Here is a 20,400-nt window from a genome sequence, read left to right as displayed (position 1 = left end):
ATTGTTTCAGTGACTATAGGTGTGAGTCTGTTGGCAATAAAGGCTACTGTGAAAAGTGTCTCTTGTTTGCATGATAGAACTTACATGTTTGTATGACGGTGCCATACATGCCTTTGTAGAACTTGGAGGACAACCTGTGGGAGTCAGTTCTCTCCTGGTATGTGGGTCCTGGGCATCTAACTCAGGCCATCAGTTTGGTGGCAAGACAACTCCCCGGCCCTGGATCTTGTAATGCTTCATAGAAGACAGGAGGATAGATTGGAAGTTTTCTCTAGAAAGAGGGTGTTTTGCTTTTCCTCAGAAGAAAAAAAGGAAGACTTGGCAGAAACACTTCCAAAGACTCCCACCAGCATTGTGAGCTGGAATACAGATGGTTTTGGGCAGGTCAGAGCTCACCATGGGAACTTGGCCCTGGGGACTTTTAACTACAGGTTAAAACAATTGTACTCAATGGAGCATTGGGCCAAACATGGATCCTCTTCGTGTAGGATTCAGGTTAGAGGTTGAAAGTTAGAACGAGGCAGAGAACCAGTACCAAGCGCTGGCACTGACTTGCTTACCTGTCTTGCATAGCACGGACAAAGGCCGCCCAGTCTGATGCCCTCTGCTTGGACAATGCTTTTATTTTATAATTTCTCCCCTATAAAGGGGCTATTACCATTCTCCAAAACATGGGACCTAGGCTGGGAAATGGTTCCATGGGGATGCCCTGTGCCTATGTAAAAGCCACACTCGGCAGTTTGTGTCTATAATCCCAGCAGGAGGAAGGCAGATCCCAGGGGCTTGCTGGCCGGTTGATCTAACCAAACAGGCAGCTTCGGGTTCAGTGAGGGACTCCGTCTCAAAAAATGAGGTGCAGAGCAACAGACAACACCCAACCTCAACGTCTGGCCTCTGCTCCTGCGTGCAAAATAACACACATGTGCACACACATGCACACACCACAGACACACACGCTCACCACCACCACTGCCAACAACAGTAAAACAGACTGGCACCAGTAACACCCAGTACACTAAAGCTTCATTCAAACATCTACAAGATAGGGCTGGATACAGTGAGTGGGTTTCTAAATGTGGTTTATTCCTGAAATGATGGGAGACCAGGTACCAAGGGAGAAGCCAGACCGCCCCCTTACACTCCCGAATGTCTATTGTGAAACAGTAACAATCTGCCACACAGACCCCAAGAATGGGTTTTATATGAAGTCTCTTATTTATTATTAATAAACATAAACTGCAAGTAGTAAAGGTTGCTCACAGCCCTGGGTGGGCCCCAAGTTCTCTGGTGTCAGGCACTTGTTTCTGACTGGCAGGGTGAGGGGCTTCAAAAGGACTCTCACTTGGCAGACTCAGAGTCTGAATGCTGGTGGCTGCTGGCAAAAGCAGCGCACACCGGCATCACAGGTGACCCGATCAGCTTTGGGTTTAGTGTATTTTCGATTTCAATCACTTCAAAATCTATCATGCTACAAATGATGCTGCCTCCCGGTGGGGGCGGTGGGCGTGGCTCCCTTCAGGGGCTGATGAATGAAAACAAACCTAGGCGGACATCACAAGTCAGGGTCGTGGGAAATGTTATTAATATGAGTGACCCAGGTGCACGGCCTCACAACGTTCCAATTATGAAAGAACATGTCCTCAAGGCCTTTTGTTTCCACCTCACCTCGCCCCCCTCCCCACACTGGTCTGTTTTCTTGGTGTTTTTTGTTTGTTTGTTTGTTTTGTTTTGTTTCCTTAACCCAGAACCTTCACGCTTTACCAGAGATGCCTTGGGTTTTGTCAACACAGTGTGACAAGAGAATAAGTTATTTTTTTCAGTGATGTAGAAAAGAGAGCAGAGCAATGCCCCAGCAGAACATCTTCTCCGCAGTACACTATAGCCACTGGCTATAATGACATGAAGGAAACTCTCTTGTCAGTCAGCCCATGGTTACCTAGCCATAAAAAAAGTCCTTAAGGAAGAGCAAAGGCCATCAGGTAACCATCCAGAGTAAAATCAGCATTCGAAAGGTCCCTGGTATGTAATGGCAGGGTTCGTAAGGCAATGGTCTCTGAGGCTGATCAACTCACGGGGTGCTCTGACATGAGGGTCCCCCAAGTGAGAGTCCTTTTGAAGGCTTCTCCGGGAACATGGGTGCTGGCGAGACCCCCAGATGCTTTTCATCTGTGTGTCCTGTGGCTGGGGCCCTTGGAGAGGTCAGTTCAGAGGGACCTTCTGAGTACTTCCTTTACAAGGAGGGCAAAGGAATTCAGGTCCAGGTGATGGGAGCATCCATTGTACGGGAACACGATGGTTCTCTGAAGGAAACACAAATGGCCACTGCCCACCTCCCAGCCTGGCAGAGTCCTCTCACGGAACGGTCCTGTTGAGGGCACGCGTAGCGGGAGTTGAGAAGCTTTGCTGACAGCTCCGGCTCCTTGCCAGTGACAGCAAAGGGGATGTTTGTATCCAGCTTTTCTATGTAGAATCGAACAGCATCACACAGCTGAAGGGCTGGCTTGCAAACCGCACTGTAGCAAACTGACTCCAGTCCCTTGGAACGGTGACCCACAGTGGAGAGCGCTTTGCCTCCCCTTATGGGCTCGCTCTTTAGTGGTCTACTGTGGTTCTGAAAGATTTTGGCTGGCTTTTCAGTGGTTTTCAGAAATACCCAAATTATCACATAATTTGGCTTTCATGTGTGCTTAAGCTTATGCATGGGACTCAAGAGAGAGGGACCCAAATATCTGGGCATCTCTTGGGTGACGCTTCTGAGAATACAGAGCTTTAATAACGTTTTACTGCTATGCGCAAGAATACCAGTGCAAGAGGACTGGACGGGGCCCATCTCCTTTGCACTTGGTGGTGACCTTGAACCTGATACAGCAGTGGGGGCTGGTGTGGAGGACTGATACTTCCTGCGGGTTCCACCTGGGAAAACCTGGTGTGCGCATCCTACGCCACCCAGGAATGGACAAACACATACATGAGCACCCATTCTATGAAAGAAAAAAAAAATGTAGTGTGAAAAGAACGAAACATCATCCCAAAGTGCACTGTGCACAGCACATCCCCACCTGCCCTCTCCCCACACGGGGGAAAGCTGCAGCCAGAGGCAGTGGATGACATCAGCAGCTTGGTACATTCGGAAGGATGGAGCCTGCAACAGATAAGGCACATCCAAGTCAAGGCGGAAATGTTGCTTCCTTGGGCCCCCTCCTCAGGAGGTGCCCACACTGTGCCCACACCAAGCAGACCTCCAATGTCAAGGTCTCTGAGAGCCCACGTGGGTAATGCATGCAATAAATAAGTGTGGCTACAGAGCTGGCCCTCTGGAGACTGTCACTTGCAGAGGACCCCGTTTTGAAGCGGTCTGTTTCTGTCAGCGGTACAGGAAGAGGTGGCGACGTGGGGCAGGTCTTCCTTGACCTTGGGAGAATGGCTGCTGTTGTTACTGGAGCTTGATTTGCTTCTGCTTGGGTCAAGAGCAGGCTGCATGGGTGAGGCCTGGGTCCCCTTGCCCCTGACTAGACAGCCACACACCAGCCGGAAGAAGGCACGCCGCATCTCTTTGCTGGCCAGAGTGTAGATGACAGGGTTCATGGCAGAGTTGAGGACAGCCAGCATGATGAACCACTGACTCTTGAACAGGATGGAACACTCCTTCACCTTGCAGGCCACGTCAATGAGGAAGAGGATGAAAAGGGGCGACCAGCAGGCGATGAACACACTCACCACTATCACTACAGTCCGGAGCAGGGCCATGGATCTCTCGGAGTTGTGGTTGGCCACCCTTCGGCTGCTGGACTTGACCAGGAAGTAGATGCGCGCGTACAGGATGACGATGGTCACTAGGATGGCTGTGAAGATGCTGATGAGGAAGGCGATGTACTTCTTGGAGTAGAGGGGCAAGATGGTGGAGCAATCAGCAAAGTTCTCCAGGCAGTTCCAGCCCAGGATGGGCAGGGCGCCCAGCGAGAACGCAATCAGCCAGCACATCCCAATCAGAAGGAACACACGGTGCTTCTTGTTGGCGTCATAGGGCCTCATCTTGATCATGGTCAGGTGCCGCTCAATGGCAATGGCCAATAAACTGCAGGTGGACGCGCCGAGGGCTACAAACATACTGCCCTCCCTGAGGAACCACACGGTCGGAGACAGGCTGAACGTCTTCCTACCGGACATCAGAATGTTGACTTTGTAGGCGATGCCGGCCAGCAGGTCGCAGAGAGCCAAGTTGCCAATGAAAAAGTACATGCGGTTGTGAAATTTATTGTTTTTCCAGATGGCAATCAAAACCATCAGGTTCTCCAAGACAATGAAACTACAGGTGACCAAGAAGAGGATGGTAGTGGTGTGGGTACCACCGTCAGGGGGGTCCTGCCTGCCTTCCAGTTTCCCCACGTAATCGTAATGTTTCCGGAGAGTATCATTCCCTAAAATGGGCTGGTGGCTCTGCGCATGCGTTGCCATGACTTCCTCTAGACAGATGGTTATCTCAATAGTCCACGAGAGGGCGCTCCAGGAACGTTCATTTCAGGAAACAATTGGGACGGTGGTGGTGGATTCCGGAAGGGCTGCAGACCTGTATCCATCAAGAATGTAGAAAACAGGCTCTGTAAAGAGATGAAAGTAGAGGAAACCTTGGATCAAGTGATCGCCATTAACTGACCCTCCGTGTGGAAAACGCAAACACTTTGGAAGGATGTGCAGAGAAGGCTCGGAACACTGGCCAAGTTTCCAAGATAGAGATCAGGGAAAGCTGTTAGGGGCCCATAGGTGTCAGAAGAAACCTTGATGTGATGTGCCAATCTGACAATTAGGAAAGCAAGGCAGAAGATGCGAGCAAGCTTCCGCCTGGAAACCTCCAAGCACCAGGAAATACTGGGTGAGTTCTCACCCACCATGTGGGAACTGGTAAACCACTACTCTCAGCTGCAGAGGAATCGGATTTTTCTCAAGATGAGAAAAAGGGAGGGGAGGAGAGAGAGAGGAAGGAAGGACAGAGGAGAGGATGAGAGGTAGAAAAGGAGGGGTGGAAAAAAACAGGACTCAGTAGAGGGAGTGGTATCCGAAGGGGTTTTGGAGCGACACTATGGGAAGTGCCCCTTATTTTTTAGATCAGTTCCCTTGAGGTCTGTATGGGCCTTTGGCCCACCTGGCAGAGAGCCTTATGGCCTGACCACACAGACAGGGCAGGAAGAGCAGCTTGAGGCTGAGCAAGAACCCTGAGGCCACTGCACTGAGCAGAACCCCGAGAGGAAGGACTGCAAACTGTCCTGGAAGCAGCTGCCACTGAGGTTAAAGGAAGAAGGGGAGAGGAAGGGAAATGACATGAACTTTGAGTGTGGCTTGAAAGGCAGAGATCTGGGCTGGGTGTATTAATTAGCATCTTTAGAAGGCCCGTGGATAGAAAGAACACACACAGGATTGTTGTAAAGGCCTTGACTGCAAGCACCAGGCCCTGGAGAAATTGTGTGTGTGTGTGTGTGTTGCAAATGCATGCACATGTGTGCTCATGCATGTGTGTGTCACTGAACCTGGAGCTCACGCATGCAGCCATGTTGGCTGACCACTGAGCTCCAAGGATCTTCCTTTCCACTTGGGTGCTGGGGGGGCCTGACCTCAAGTTCTTATTCATGCTCATATAGCAAGCCCTTCCCTAATAGACACTTCCCAGTCCTGTCCATGGGTCCTCGGATGCATTAACCCGGCTCGTGACACATCTCCGTCCGACTCCACGGTTCTGAGGCTTAGCAGATGGGCTGTGAAGGTTTGGTTTCCACAGATTTACCATCATTTTTATTTGTAGTTGCGTGTCTTTGTGGGTGCAGTGTGGCAATACGCGTATACCACGGGGCACGGTCAACGCAGAGCCCTTAGCATTCTCCCCTCCTTAACCATTTGTGAGTTTGAGACTCCTGTCTTTGAATTCTTTATTGTTCTGAACCCAAGCCAGCTCACTAGAACTCTAGAATGGATTCCTCTGTCCAGCTGTGTGTAACCTCTTTCTGTTCCTCCCACCCCCTTTCTAGACTCACTTAGTTTAAATTAACCTAATGAGGTCCAGGTGGGGTGAATTGAACACAGCCCACTTTTTGTACACAGTGAGGGTTTATTCACAGCGTTTAAGCTCCAACCCTAAATGTGGCTCCTACATAAAAGGACCAACACACGTCAGGTCCTCACCCCCCACCAGGAGTTTCTTCCACAGGTCTGTGGGGACTGTAATCCCTGAAGGGTACCAATGGTTCCTCCATAGGGGGTGCTGGGGGGCTGAGAAGAAAAGGTAACTCCAGAGGGGCTCTGCACCCTGTGATCCCTCCAGGAGCAGCAGGTACTGCATAAGCCTTTCCTTCCTCTGTCACTTGGGAGGCCTTAGAGTTGGTGACATTGGGACGCGAAGGCCCATGGTTTCTCGGCAGAGACATCTAGCTTCCTGGCCCTCAGAGAGACATGTTATTCTGGAATCCCATGTCTGAGTTCGTGTCTACATTCTACCTGGAATGGCTCTTAAGTCTAGTCCAGCTGAGAACTGCCTGGGATCGCAGGGGGGCATGGGTCAAGCTCAGCTTGACAGCCACCTGCTGGCTAGCAGAATGCTTTAGGCTGTCTTCATTCAAACTCAAAGAGCAGCTCTGGGGATGAGATGCGGTGACACAGAGAGGGCTCATCTGTCAGGGCCCCTGTCATCCATTGAGACCTCCTCTCACCAGCCAGGTTCCCCACTGGGCTTTGAAATGTTCTCCCTGAGGCAGGTAGGACAATTCTGCAAGCCCCTTTCTATTCTTAGCCATGCTGGTGGTGGTGCTGGTGGTGGTTACGATTCTCCTCCTCCTTTTATGACAGTGGGTATCATATAACCTAGCCTGACCTAGAAGTTGCTATGGTGACCTTGAACTTCTGAATCCCCCGCCTCCCCCCCCCCCACCTCTGCCTTCCAAGTGCTGAGATTACCACACTCAGTTTTATGCAGTGCTGGGGTTTGAACTCAGAGCCTTTTGAATGCTAAGTGAACACTCACCCCCAACCCACCCCTCTAGATTTTTATTCAAGTGTTGTCTGTCTGTCTGTCACATTCTACTCATCTTTTGGCATCTTCGAGGGTCAGGGCAGCCCCCATGCCCTTTCCTCCCGGCTGCCGTCACTTTAAGAAAAACCTTGCAAGCTCTCATTTGAAGACGAGAAATTCTGAGCAGCCACAGTTTCTCGGAGAAGGGCAGCATTACCCGACAAAAGCCACTTCTGAAAAGAAGGGTTTATCTGGCTCGCAGTTCAAGGGTGCGGTCCACTGTGGTGGGGCAGGGCTGGCAGTCACATTGCAGTCAGAAAGCAGAGAGAGGGGGAATGCTGGCGTTTAGCTGGCTTTCTTATTCAGTCCGGGACCCTATCCTATGGACCGGGGCTGTCTGCACAGTTCAATTAACCTGAACTAGAAAGTAGACTTGCCCAGAAGTTTGCTACCATGCTAATTCTAAATGCCATTGAGCTGATAGTCAAGATTAGACCCAGGAGGCAGGAAATGTTGTCATCACGACCAGTGTCCAGCCACATGTCCTGTGGGGGCTGACCCCTGTCACAGAGGCTGCCACAGTTCCTCCAGTTCCTCCAGATGCAGGAGGAACTATCCCACACTATGTTCTGTCCCCATCACGTGACTAGCTGTGTGTGCCACAGGCAATGCCACAACGCCCAAGTGTGTCCCTGGGCTATCTGCTTTGCCATCAGGGGTTTCTGCCCCAGGAATGGACACTGTGTTTGAAGCCCTGGAGCCCTGGACCATAGCACAGGTGGGAACTGATACTCAGCTCCAGGCTTCTCGTTCTCTGAAGAAGAGGAGTAAACTTAGATTAACCTTTGTGTGTACATAGGAGACATGTGTTGGGTACACCATGTGTGGGAGCCAGGGTCAGTCTCGGGTGTGGTCCTCAGAGGCTGTCTACCTTAGGTGTTTGTTTGTTTTAAGACAAGGCCTCTCACTGGCCTGGACCTGCCTAGTAGGTTTTACTGGCTGGCCAGAAAGCCCAGGATCCCTCTGGTCTCTGTCTCTCCAGCACTGGGGTTACAAGCCTGTACCACCATGCCCATCTTTTTTCACATGCAGTCTCAGATTTGAACTCAGGTCCTCATGCATGAGAGGCAAACACTTGACCGACTGAGCCATCTCCCCAGCCCTCGGCATGACTCCTGTGTCTCGCTTTCCCAACCTCCCACAGCACTTGACATACCTCATCGCCCCCTGGAAAGTCTGGGCTTTTGCCTCAAGTGTGAGCAGAGGGGAAAAGAGCCCTTTTAAGTCAGCCCATCTGGACTTCCTCTCAGAGAAACAGAAGGCAAAGAAACCCAGGGATCTATCTCAGCAAGAGCACAGAGAAGGCTGAGCAGGGTAAAAGAAAAACAGGGGAGCCGTAAAAGCAAACACCTAGCAATTAAATAACCGCAGTAAAAATGAGAGCAGCCGTGCCAGGACTTGTGAAGGCCAAAGGCCTGCAGGCTAGCCCACTTTGCCACTAAAGCCTGGACCACATTTCCCTTAATTAAAAAACGCATCTCTCCAGCAACTGAGATTTTACAGAACATCTTTCGTTAAATATGATTCTCTGCATTTGCAATTTGAAGCTTTCTGTTTCTTTGGGACCTAAACATATATTTTCTCACAAGGCTTGCCGCATCCTGGAAGCTAAGTCCTGAACTAAATACCAGATGATTTTGGACACATCGAGATATCCACTGTGCCTGGGCCCAAGCAGGTCCCAGGAGCTCTTCCTTCTGTTCCCAAGGGCTGCCGCCCACAGATCTCCACTTTGCTAAAAGAAAGTCTGAGCTTTGGGTACCAGTGAGCTCTTCTTTGGACTAGGCATGATGTCTCAGTACAGGAGTGCACCAGGAAGCCACACAGACACACACAGAGACAACCAAAGCATTCTGAGACCACACTCATATCAGCAGCAGGCCACCAGGGGTCTCTACTGGTCATCACTGTCGTCCAGTGTGACCACTGTCTGGGTTTCCCAGAATCTGCCCTGTTTCTTCCAGTATATAAGTGAACACATGGGACACCCCACATCTGGTGTCTTTCCCTCCCCTGGATACTCATGTGAGCCACACTTGTGGATGGAGCCAAATCCTTCTTGCTCTCAGTCCATTGCGTGTCTGCCCATCACCCTCTATAGGTCTGACTTACAGACAACGGCAATTTCTCCCGCAGCCAAGCGCTGTTTCTTACACATTCTTTTGGTGAGTAGGTGCCTCCATCTCTGCTGGCCACCTTGGTTTCTAAGGGGCATGCTGGCATTAAGGGTGGGTGGGCTGTGACCATGACTCAGAAGTGATGGTCTCTCTGGCACGTAGCTGTCCAGTTCGGCCTGCGAAATGGGCCAAGGTGCCCCCGTGGCAGACCAGGAGGATGTGTCAGACAGTTTTGCATTGAACTTTGGGGAAGCAAAGGCACTGGAAACTGGACTGCTGATTCCTTTCCCCTGGAGCAAAGGGAAGCTCCTGGCTGGGGAGAGGGTTCAGAGGGTAAGGCACCTTCACTTTCTGCGAGGGCTGAGAGCCTGGGTATGAATCCCCAGGTGGCCTGTAAAGCCAGGCATGATAATGCACTTCTGAAACCTCAGCACTCCCACACTAGATGGGAGACAGAATATACCAGATTTGCCAGCAGATGAGCTAGCCTGGGATACATAGACGTGAAAAACAAAGAAGACTCTCTCCCAAACAAGATGAGAGGCAAGGATTGACACCGTGGTTGTCCTCTAACCTCCATACACATACTGGCATACATTAGTGCACACAAGCATGCGTGTGCGCGCGTGCGTGCGCACACACACACAAATGTACACACACACTTCACACAGGATTTTTTTAAAAATAAATCCAATGTTAGCTGGGCAGTAGAGACATACACCTTTAATCCCAGCACTCAGGAGGCAGAGACTGACGGATCTCTGTGAGTTCAAGGCCAGCCTGATCTACAGAGTGAGGTCCAGGACAGGTTCCAAAGCTACTCAGAGAAACCCCGTCTTGAAAAACAAAGCAAAACAGAACAAAGCGAAGAAGAAGAAGAAGAAGAAGAAGAAGAAGAAGAAGAAGAAGAAGAAGAAGAAGAAGAAGAAGAAGAAGAAGAAGAAGAAGAAGAAGAAGAAGAAAGAAAGAAAGAAAGAAATCTGATATTGAGATTGCAGCTACACACAAAATAGTTTGTGTGTCTTCTAAACTGTTAAACTGTTAGCATGTTCCATAGATGGGGAGGTCCCACCGAGCTCTAGGGTAGAGGACTCCCTCAGCTAGAGGACTCCCTCAGCAGATTCCCCTGCAGCCTGTTGCCTGTGTTCCTCAGCACACCCCCAAGGTGTGTACTAGCAAGCACCCTGACCCTGCAGACTCCCGGCCCCCTTTGATCAGATGGGGGAATGAACTGGAGCCCTCAGTCACTCTGTGTTTAGTGGGAGCCACTGTTCACATCTGAACTGTCCTTGCACCCGTCACCTGAACCTTCTCCCTTTGGCCTCGTGCTGCTGGGGTCACACAGTTTTCCTTGAAGCACTCTTGACACCAGCATATTTTCTTTTTGCCAAGAAGGAAGGAGACGCCTTGACCAAATGGCTCCATGGTGGGTGACCCCACACGAGACCCCACCAATATTAGGCATGCCTACCCTCCCCCAATCCAAAAGCAGTATTCCCTGGGGGAAGCGAGCCTGGGAGAGGGGTCCGATGGATTCCAGATGTGTCTTCTACTCTAGCGACTCACTTTCTCCATATGTCAGTTATAAAGTAAACAAACTATAAAAAGAAGGAAAAGGAGGGGGGAAATATCTCTGCTAATGTTTTCCCCCTCTCCTTCGCCCTCTCTCTCCCTCTCTCCCTCCTCCTCTCTTTTATTCTTTTCTCCCTCCTTCTCAGAGAAAAAGAAACCTCCTTTGGTCAAAGGAAGGACTCCATGTTTGCAAAGACAAGTCCTTCCAGAAACATCAATGACCTCATCCTCCAAACTGAATTAAAGCATCCACTGTTTGACAGTGAGCAACATTTCTTGGAAAGCCGGAGTTTGCTTCACTTTCTTTTTCATTTAAAAGAACGGAGAATTGGAATAACCAGCGGGCCAGCTCACGGCTCCCAATCCTGGAAAGTTCCTTTGCTAATGAGTCCCCTCACTCTGTTTTTTTTTTTTTTTTTTTTTTTTTTTTTTTTTTTTTTTTTTTTTTTTTTTTTTTTTTTTTTTTTGCCTTGACCTCACTCTGCCTCCAGAGACAGTCAGCCCAGGACAGAGTGGAGGCTTCCCGCACACAGCCTCACACTAGGCTCATCAGTGAAGCGCCCTGTGACTTAAAGGTTACCGATGAAAGCCAGATGAAGCTTCCCATGGCTCCCACTGTTCTTCCCACAAGCACGGATAAATACGAGTCCCTCTGCGTGCTGGGGCTTTCCAGGGCCCGCTGTCTGTTGTACATGGCCTTCTTATTAGCAAACAAGATGGTGTTACAGATGCAGATGTGGGCCAAGAAATCCCAGATGTGGAGGCCGTGTCCCAAGAACGTTGGGTCCCCTGTGAACGTCCTGAGCCAACAGACTCATCTGTCAGATGGCATCAGATTATGATGCAAGGTCTGTATTTTTTTTTCCTCCGATGCCTGCCTATCAGTCATTTCAAATTTTCCCTACAGTGCTTGTTCTCGGTAAGGGCAGGGAATCAACTTACCACCAAGCTTCCAGGAAATGAATGGAGATATATGGAAATAGGTTTCATCAGAAGGTTAAAAGCATGCACAAACATGTGGTATCCTGCCCAGGACATCTATCCTGGTCACTCCATGACACATCTAGTTCCCAAGATAACGTGTGGTTTCTGAATGGACGTTGGGGAAACTGAAGTTGGGAGGGATCAAGACTTCTTAGTTCAGAGCGTGGCCAGGCTAGATGCCAGGGCATCTGTTCCCGCCCATCCCTTCAGGGATAAGCTTTTTATGAGTCAGTCACTTGTCATAGGTCCCTTAACTAGGAGGTGCTAAGAGCCTGTGAAGTGCCTTTACAGCCCAATTGCTTGAAGCTACTGGAATGCCAGTCTGGGAGCTTTGGTGGAGTGTTTGGATAACTCTAAAGACACAAGAACAGAAGGGACATCCAAAGCCAAGGAACACTTCTTCCAAGCACTGTGGAAAATCTTTTTAGAATACTATGACCTGGATCCAAAGTTGATAAACATGCAGTCGTGAGGGTAGCCATGATGAAAAGACTCAGGGACCCTAGCACCATATCCCAGCTAACACAAAGAGCTTGTTGAAGAGTGGCCTTCAGCCTTTGGTAGAAAAGGGGGATTCAACTGCCACAAGGGAACCCCAACATTTTCAAAATTGTGACGCACTCCATCTTTATTGTTCTTGCAGCAAAAATATATTCATAAGCTGTAGGCATCGAAAAAGAGATCCGGGGAACAAAGGATCATGGTTTCCAGAGAAAGGACCAGTCCCTGATTCATGGGAAGCAGGTCATTGGGCCAGTACATAAACCTTCACAGGAAACAAGAGTTCCTATATCCAAATATGGTAGCGAACAAGGAGGGTCATGTATGAAAAAAAATCATAGAGAATAAATGACATTGAAAAGATGCTGAGTGGTTATAATGTCATCCTCCCCATATGGGGGGGGTCCCTGAGGGCGGGCTCTGCAGGTGGACTCTTTGTTGTGTCTGGAGGCAGAGTGACCATGGCCAGATGTGAGCATCTGCTGGTCTGCAGATGGGAAGACCCAATGTGGGGTTCTATGGCAACATAGCTCATCTCAGCACCGAGCTTTGCACCCCATAAGATGCTTACAGGTCTAGATACCTCTATAGCTCTTCAAACTGCACACACACTCACGTGCATACACATACTCATACAGACTCTCACACATATTCCTATACTCACACACACTTGCACACACATACACATGCTCACACTATCTCACACACATACTCATATTCATACACACTCTCATATACATACATACACACACACACACACACACACACAAAAAGCATTATCACCACCACCACCATCACCTCAGCAAAACAGCCCTGACCACAGCCTCACTTGCCAGTCCTTTACCTGCAGTATGTAACCCTTGGCTCCACTTTCTAGGAATTAAAGTTTCTTAACCCCGTCTGCCTGGTTTTCACCTATGCAGGAAGGAGCTTTGACTAGCTAAGTTTTGTGCGTAGAGATAGGCAACACCGTAGACTTTAACTCTGACTGCAGATTTTAGAATGACCAGGGACTCCGGAGGTCTCTGAGCACTGGTAAGGCAGGGGTACAGGGTGGAAGAGCCCTCCGTTCAGGGTGATGTTACTGTGACGTTCGAAGCAAAGCAATTCCCTCTGAACAGCTGACAAGAAGTCCCTCTTACATCAAAATATAAGGAATATGGCATCAGGAATGGCCAAGGCCAGAGAGACGGGGACACAGAGATCAAGCACAGGCAGAGGGGCAACAGCCCCCCTTCCCTCTATTCTAGCTCCGTTAAGAACCGCATGCCAGTTTCCCCTGGGAAGGTCATTTTCTCATTGCAGGCACCTTTGTATTCCAGCCCCAGGACGGACACCCCCAACTGCCTAGTTTGAAAAGTGCTAAGAAAACTGGAATTTTGTAGCTAATAAAACTTAAAAGAAGGGCACCCCCGCCCCCACCCCCGCCCGGGGAAAAACTACAGCCACCCCCATCCCCAGGTTTTCTTCCCATGAGGACATCTAACTTCTGAATTAGCCACGGAGAGCGTAGGGAACTTGGAGAGCCAGCTCCCTACGCTCCGGGTTTACATTTTAAAAGACCTGGTTGTAATTTAAAAGAATCCTATATTCCTCCACCAGCCCCGGGAGGCGGCTAGGTCACCGGAGTGAATGACCTGGAGAAGAGGAGGAGGTGGCCTGATATGAGGCTTTCGCGAGCCGGGTCATTATCGTGCCCCGACTTAGTTGGAATTTTATCTGAAGAGTGGACCGGGTGGACCCGAAGCCGCTCAGCCCGCAACTAGAATTTGTACAACCCCCGTTCCGCCGCTCACCTCGGTCTGAAAAGCGCATCTGGACTGGCTGCATCCTGCGGTGTCTTGCCTAAGACTCCAGTCTAGGGGCTCCGGAGGTTGCTCGTGGTCTCAAGTTTCCTTCTGGGTCGTCCGGCCACCTCGCTCAGCACCCAGACCATGTTGCCTTCCCCTAAACTCTCTCACCCAGACTCTGCCCCAGAGGATCCGGTGGCAAACTTTTGCAACGGCCCTCCGGGGCGGGGCCCAGAGTCACCCCGCCTCCTGCCGCCCCTAACCCAAGCTTTGGCCGGCCGGTCCCCCACTACTTCGCGTCCCCAGCCACGTCCCCGCCCCGGGCCACGTCCCCGCCCAGCTTCTCTGCCAGTCTGCCGCGCCCGGGCTGTCAGGACCCAAGGCCGGGGTTCTTCATCCCTTAGGACTCCCCGTGCCCCTCTTCCTCTACCGACCCCCTCTCCCACCCCTTCCCACACTCGCACACAAAAAAACCTGGATCCTGACCAAGGGTCTTCCGTCTATCCCGCAGATTCTCTGAGCTCCAGGACCCAGCAGCTGCAGACACCGAAATGGATGCAGAGCTGGGCTTGGGTAGCCTGCCTAGGTGGCCAGGAGGATTTGAGCGGATCCCTATTACGTCTCCCCTCAAGGCGACTAGAGTAATCATTGCCTTGATAGAGACCGGTTCAGTCTGAAATTGGCCATCTACGGACTTGAGCTGATAAGCTAAGCTCCTCTGGTCCTCTGCCCCCCCCCCCGCCCCCATCCCTCTACCAGCCTCAAGGAAGGGCCCCTGAGCCATTTGTGCGCGTGTCTTGCCCACCTTAGTAGCCTCTTAATCTCTATCACACCCCAGCTTACTCCAGTGCTCTGCAAGTCTCACCCCGCCATGCGGGAAGAAAGGAGAATCTTTGGAAGGGAACCACCACTCAGCTGCCAGTTACAAAGGAAACGCAAAGGATCTCCAGCCCAGCTTAGGGAGGGATAGAGGAGAGGAAGCAGGGCATGGCTAAATTCCTGAGCAGGCAGGGTCCAGGTCCCTCTTACCTCCTCTCAAGTGCTTTCTTGCCTACAGAAGATGAACTTGGAGCAGGAAACTGCTTCCTTGGTATTCGGCTGGCATGGGAAGGCAGAACTTGGCTGGCCTTGGCCTCCTCTGTTGCCTGGTGAGAAACACAAGCCCTCAGGGTCATGAGCCCTGCCTTGGCTGCACAGTGGCAGCGTGATTCCCCTGAGCTCTGGAAATCTGCTTCGTGTCTTGGAAGCTGTTTCTCTCCCCCCCCCCCAAATGCAGTGGGAATGAGTGTGTCTCGGTGCGTTTGACTCCTACAATATCCCGTTAAAGAAGAGGCTACTGCCGTCGAAGATGCTTCTGTAGCCACTACAGTCACTTCCTGTGGCCAGGGCAAGAGCACCGCATCTTGGCCACTGTGTCTTGGCCTACCAAAGGCCCAGTCTCTGACTGTTTTCCATTGTGTCACCATCACTGCCATGGCTGGTAGAGGTGTGGTTGTTACAGCTTCTGTATCTCCATCCCCCAGGAAAGTGGTGCTTATTCCTGATAGGACAGGGTGACCCTGAGTTCCTGTGACAGTTCCTCCAACAGCAGCCTCAGAAATCAGTCTCCCACAACCTCAGAGGTCCCGGCTTTCACTGCTAACAACAGGCTTTCCTGAGAGTGATTTTTTTTCTCCGGAGATTCCCAGCCGGAAGCAACTGTCCTCTCAGTCCAGGCCTGAAGGAATTCCCAATCTGTCTGCTGTGATGGAGGCCTTTTCTCTGTCTACTGTGCTAGAGACCTTACCCCTTCTGCTGTTCTGTACCCGGACTTTAAAGTTCAGACACTCAATTCTCATCATGGGTCTCCGGGTTCATAGATCCCGCTGCAGACAAACTTCTCTGACTGAGTCTCCCGAGAGAAGAAGCCCTCCTGTCAGGTTTGTTGACTGAAAGTCTTCCCTGTGTATTGCTGGTTGGTGAGAGAAAGCCAGTTCACAAGCTCGGCAGGAATGGGGGAGTTAGGGAATTCTTGTGTTGCGGCCATCCCTGAAAAGACAGAGTTGGATAAGCTTAGGTGAAGGTGTGTGGGACAGTGTGCTGGTCACACAGCTTTGGCTGGAAATAAAGTAGCATTTTCTGTGGAGATGTCAGATCGTTCTGTGGCCTCTAGACTGAGCCTTGGGGTACCCCGACACTTTCTGAGCCTCATTCTCCAGGCGCTTGTGAGGGTGTCTAAGTGAGGAGAACATCTGGCTGTCACAGCAGAGGGCTGGTCCATGTGGAGTGAGCTTTGCCCAATCCCTCGGGCATGACTAGACCGTTTCGAAGACAAAGGCCAATCCTCCCTCTCCGCTAGCTAGAGAGCAGCCCCCGCTGACGGCCTTTGGCTTCTCCACAGAAGCGCACATGGCTTCAGGCTTGAGTTGGCCCATGAGCTCCACAGAGTTTGGATTTGTTACGTCCATGAATGAGTCAGTCTCTCCTGGCAGGTGCGTTGGTGTTGCATGTGTGCGCATACATGTATATATTCCATTGGATTGTTTTTCTGAAGAACGCTGACTGCTGGAATCATGGTCCCAGAGAAAAAAAGATGAATTCTTTACAGATAGACACCCTTGGAGAAAAAGTTCTCTTGAGGCAGTGTTGAGGATGTGGCTCTTACGGTCACTTGGCAACTTGATAGACAACCTCAAGCCACTTCCTCTCTGCTTACTTGCACCGCACAGATTTTGCGAGAGGTGGCTTTATGTTCAGACCTGGATGTGGGCTTGCAGAAAGGGACATGGCCCTGCATGTCACAACCCTATTTGGACCCACGGCGAGCCTTTGACTCGCTGCCACATCCTTCAGGGGGGAGTTCATTTCATGACAGCCATCTGCCAACGCCAAGTGACTACAGCACCTTGTCCCCATCACCACCCTCCTACTCCATCCCCTGTCGTCATCCTTGAGGTCAGCCAGGAGTTCCGGGAACCATTCCTCTCACAGTTCATGTTTTAGAAAGAAGTTGATGGCCTTCAGAGACATAACTCATGTACACCGTGCCCTTGTGGTGTGAGCGCTGGGAGGAAGTGTGTGTGTGAGATGTGGTATTTGTGCAGTATGTACTGTGTGATGTAGTGTGCTGTGCTTGGGCATGCCTGAATAGTGTGTTTGTGCAGTGTATCTGTAATGTAGTGTCTCTGTGTGTGAGTGTGGTGATTCATGTAGTACGTGATGTGTGTGCGCTAGTGAACTTGTATGTGATTGTGTATTTGTATGGTTATATGCATATGTTTCTGAGGTGTGTGGTGTGTGATGTACGTGTTTGTGTGGTGTATCTGTAGTGATAAGTGAGTATGTGTATATAGTGTGTGATGTATGCATTTGTATATGATGTGGGTGTACTGCATGTTGTGTGTTTATGTGTGTGATATTTGCAATAGACGTGGTATGTATTGGGGTGTGGGGGTGCATGCCGAGGGAACTGTGTTAAATCTCTAAGAAGATAATTACAAGTGCCCTGAAGTTTAAAAGGAGATTGACATTTGGCCTGTGGGGCTCCTGTGACAGAGCTTCCAAATCCTGAGACTGACTCTCCTTTTTATGCTAGCAAGATGACTAGAGGGTTAGTGTGAGGGTGGAGTCCAAATATAGAAAAGTCAACCGTGGGGTTAGAGGTGTGAAACCTTCAGCCTCTCCCCTGATCTGCACAGCAGGGAGGGCTGGGACAGTCCTGTCAACAGTAGCCAGTGATGGCATAGACTGCACCACCGGGGACAGAAGTCAGTGATGATGGCATTGACCGCATCGCTGTAGGCTCCACAAAGACCCGCACCTGAGTCAGAGAGCTCCAGAAGGGTGAGCAGGTGGAGGAGGGGCAGGGGCTCCACACGCTCTGCCAACCTTGCTCGCCCCCTGCCACAGCTCTTCATCTGGCTGGTCCTGAGTTGTGTCCTCTGCGACAAACCGTTATTCTAGTGAACAAAGAGCGTTCCTGACTTGGGGAGTTATTCTGAGGAACTCTGAAATCGAGGGTCATGAAGAGTTTCAGATCAGCCCTGTGTGGGTGAAAACGTGAACCACTGTCTCCAGTTGGGGGGGTGGGGTCAGAACCCACATCATCCTCGCTACCTCTGGGCGTGGAACAGCAGGGCACTGCGGGCTTTAGAGAAACAAAGAGCGGATCGGCGCTGGAATGATGGTGGAAACAGCTACCGAGACCCTGATCAGAAACAGTCACTGCTCCCTGCCTTCTGGCGCCAGGGTCTACTGCCAAGGTAGGGCTTCCCCCAGTGTCCCTTGTAGTCAGCTGAAGGAGCCCATGTCCAAGGAGGAAGTGAGCATCCTGCTTTCTGTCACCAGGTTGTTTGTCACCCTCACCTCCTCCAGGATCCTCTCCCACGTTAACGTGTCTGTGCTTTGCAGGTTCTCATTTCCTCCAGGCTCTAGGATGTCCCCATGTCTGTGTCTCCAGGGTAATCATCTCAGTGTCCACAGTTCATAGCCCCGTCCGTGTTTTATTATAGACAGTTACCCTGTGCTTATACTGGAGAAATTCGACAAGATGTATACAGTCACAGAATTGCCCAAGATGCAAGAAGAGGGAAAAATCTGAGTCTGAGCCTGAGCACTGTGAGTAGGAATGGGGGTGTGTCTGTAGGTGTATTAGCACTCTTGTGATAAGACGCTATGGCAGTCCTTCATATGAAGACGGCAGGGAAGGCGCCTGTCCATTTTTGTAAATTTGTGTGAGCCTGTCATAGAGAGTGATTCCCCATCTAGTCATCCTCAGAAGCCACATAGATGGTTCCAGAAGCCCCTCAGATGCCTACACCAGCAAGTATAATGCAAGTCAAAATGGTGTGAACTTGCATTCAGCCTGTAATCGGTTTCTCATAGGCTTTGCGTTTGTTATTGTTTTGTGAATGCATGAGTGCACAGTATGTGTGCAAATGAATGTGTGTATGAGTGGGCATGCCCCTGTGTGTGCATATTTGAAGGCCAGTGACAGACATTGAGGTGTCTTCTGCTACCACCATGGATTTTCTTTTTTTTTTTACTTTCTCTTTTCTTTTCTTTCTTTCTTTCTTTCTTTCTTTCTTTCTTTCTTTCTTTCTTTCCTTCTTTCTTTTTTTGAGACAGGGTCCCTCACTGAATTTGATGCTCACTAATTGGCTAAACTGGCTGGCCAGAGCTCCAGGGATCCTGATGACTCTGCTTTCCCAGGTCTGGGACTATAGTAGATCAACATGCCTGCTTCTATATGGGTGCTGGGAATCTAAAATCAGGCCATCACACTTGGGTGACAGGCACTTTATCTACTGAGTCATCTCTCCATCCTCATCCCCTAGTCTTTTAGGCATCTCTGCATGATACTTTGTATGGTGTAAATGCTATGAAATAGTTCATATGCTCTAAGATTCAGGGAAGAATAACAAGAAATCATGTGTACATGTTCAGCATGGGCTCAGGTTTTTTTCTTTAATATTTCAATCCTTAACTACTTAAGTCTGTGATTGCAGCCCCCCCTTGGATATGAAGGGCTAAATGTATATTACATGTCTAGTGTAGGAAGTAAGACGAAATAGAAGAAAGATGAGCAGTGACCTGGGTTGAGAAGTGAGTAGGTTGGGAGGGAATGGGAAACGGCTGCCCAAAGGGGTGTGTGTGTGTGTGTGTGTGTGTGTGTGTGCACTTACACGTGCTTGCAGAGATCAGAGAAGAGGGCATGGGAATCCTTGATTCCCTGAAGCTGGATTTATAGGTGCGTGTGAATTTCATGAGGTGAGCTGAGGACCAAACTCAGGTCCTCTGCAAGAGCAGTACTTGCCTGCTCTAACTGCTGAGCCATTCCTCAGCCCCAACACAGGGTTTCTTTGAGGACCAATAAGAAGAGTTTAAAATAGAGTTGGATAGCTATACCATTCCGTGAATGTGCAAAAACCCATCCGGTCGTACCCATTGCTCTGAGGAGCGAGTGCTCGGAACTGTATTCCATTGAAGTTATTCAAATGGCCCTGTAAGTCTGAGGAGGGCATTTCTAGAAAACAGCATATTTGGGGGAAGACTATTATTGGTGTGGACAGGTGCCTTCTCATTCTACTCCTTGTTTCAAATTTGAGTTGTTTGAAACGCACACACATTAGCTTCATTTAGCGAAACCTAAACTTGAAGTCCTTATCCTACAGTAACGGCGCACAGCTGTGTGCTAGCAGCACGTGGGTGGAACTGGCTGGGCTTGGAGTTTGCGCTGCTGGATAGGACAGAACTTCACCCAGGTTCTTTGCTGTGCTGCGCTCATCCCCCCCCCCCCCCCCCCCCCCCCCCCCCCCCCCCCCCCCCCCCCCCCCCCCCCCCCGCCGCGGGGGGGCCCGAGCGGGGGGGGGGGGGGCGGGGGGGGGGCGGGGCGGGGGGGGGG

General features: G+C 50.4%; 1 protein-coding gene across 2 annotated transcripts; it reads right to left on the bottom strand.

The window, feature by feature from the left end:
* Window positions 1-1,717: 1,717 nt before the first annotated feature.
* Window positions 1,718-14,367, bottom strand: S1pr3 (sphingosine-1-phosphate receptor 3). 2 transcript variants are annotated; one of them, XM_050144223.1, is made up of 2 exons: window positions 14,025-14,367; window positions 1,718-4,598 (listed from the first exon to the last, which is right to left on the bottom strand). In XM_050144223.1, the coding sequence occupies exon 2, from the start codon at window positions 4,453-4,455 to the stop codon at window positions 3,325-3,327; it is 1,131 nt and encodes a 376-aa protein (XP_050000180.1). In that variant the 5' UTR covers window positions 4,456-4,598; window positions 14,025-14,367; the 3' UTR covers window positions 1,718-3,324. The 2 variants fall into 2 exon arrangements, with proteins under 2 accessions (XP_050000180.1, XP_050000181.1); XM_050144224.1 differs by having other exon boundaries at window positions 1,718-4,567.
* Between the last annotated feature and the right edge of the window lie 6,033 nt (window positions 14,368-20,400).

This window comes from Alexandromys fortis, unplaced genomic scaffold (assembly GCF_014885135.2).
Source record: "Alexandromys fortis isolate MF-2015 unplaced genomic scaffold, M_Fortis_MF-2015_v1.1 scaffold_1, whole genome shotgun sequence".
Taxonomy (NCBI): domain Eukaryota; kingdom Metazoa; phylum Chordata; class Mammalia; order Rodentia; family Cricetidae; genus Alexandromys; species Alexandromys fortis.
The sequence above is the reverse complement of the archived record's forward strand: the minus strand, read 5'-3'. Positions and strand labels throughout refer to the sequence as shown.